The sequence below is a fragment of the Sinocyclocheilus grahami genome, unplaced genomic scaffold, assembly GCF_001515645.1.
Source record: "Sinocyclocheilus grahami isolate Dianchi unplaced genomic scaffold, SAMN03320097.WGS_v1.1 scaffold1459.1, whole genome shotgun sequence".
NCBI lineage: Eukaryota > Metazoa > Chordata > Actinopteri > Cypriniformes > Cyprinidae > Sinocyclocheilus > Sinocyclocheilus grahami.
The window spans coordinates 8,236-9,197 of NW_015506638.1; the positions used below are offsets into that span (position 1 = coordinate 8,236).

Below are 962 nucleotides of genomic sequence, written 5' to 3' on the forward strand. Positions count from 1 at the left end.
TTTTCGTCAACTATTTTAGTCACCGGTCCGGGCCAAGAATGCGGAAAATCAGCCGATTCCAGTCCCAGGCCAGTCGATCGGTGCATCTCTGTTTATTTGTTGAATCTCTGTTGCACTGATTAAAGGCTGAATAATATCATTAAGAAACAATTTTGAAAATGTATATCTTTTCATTTCATATCGTTTCATATATTCCCCTCTCATAAACCAACTAAACAATCATTTTGTCTCTTGTTGCCAGACACTCTCGTTTCCGTGGCTCTTATGTCATTCAAGGACTGAAGTCCATTGGAGAGAAAGATGTGATTTTTCACCAAGGACTTCACAATGTAAGTATCACTTTAAAACGTGAATACAATGGTCTTAAAAAAAACAAAAAACATTTTACCTCCTCACTTTCATTAACATGTTTTTTTTATGTTTTAAAACTAAAGTTTAAGAACTATTCTCATGATGTGGGTAAGCCTGTGAGGCGTGTACCTAAACGCAAACAGATGGCTCAAGACTCAGAGAGTCAACGACGCTCAGCGTTGAATGTACGTCTCTTCCTGCGTGAGTTCTGCATCGACTTTTTGGAGAACTGCTATAATCGACTTATGTACCTTGTGAAGGTGAGTAAGACAACATCCACATAACTGAAACTCAAATGTCTCTGTCTAAATGAGTTTTCCCCATCATATACCTTGTTTTTTTGAGCAGGAGGGGTTGATCCGTGAACGGGCCCAGCAGCATGATGAGACATACTATCTTTGGGCTATAACATTCTTCATGGCCTTCAACCGTGGTCAGAACTTCAGACCAGATGTGGTGTCTGAGACCATATCCAACCGCACCTTTCATTTCATTGAGAAGAACATCACCAACTACTATGAGATGATGCTCACTGACCGGAAAGATGCCACATCCTGGTCTCGCAGGTTGGTTTTGTAATTTCGGTTGGTTAAAGCTTATTCTGGGAACTG

At 40.3% G+C, this 962-nt stretch overlaps 1 protein-coding gene across 1 annotated transcript in view; it reads left to right on the plus strand.

The window, feature by feature from the left end:
• Positions 1–241: 241 nt before the first annotated feature.
• The window catches only part of timeless (timeless circadian clock), a gene marked incomplete at its 5' end in the record, with an annotated part of 51,656 nt that continues 50,935 nt past the window's right edge, over positions 242–962 (plus strand). Inside the window, 3 exons of the mRNA XM_016256671.1 lie at positions 242–329; positions 435–611; positions 700–917. Coding sequence (XP_016112157.1) covers positions 242–329; positions 435–611; positions 700–917 — 483 coding nt within the window. The remainder of the gene's footprint in view (positions 330–434; positions 612–699; positions 918–962) is intronic.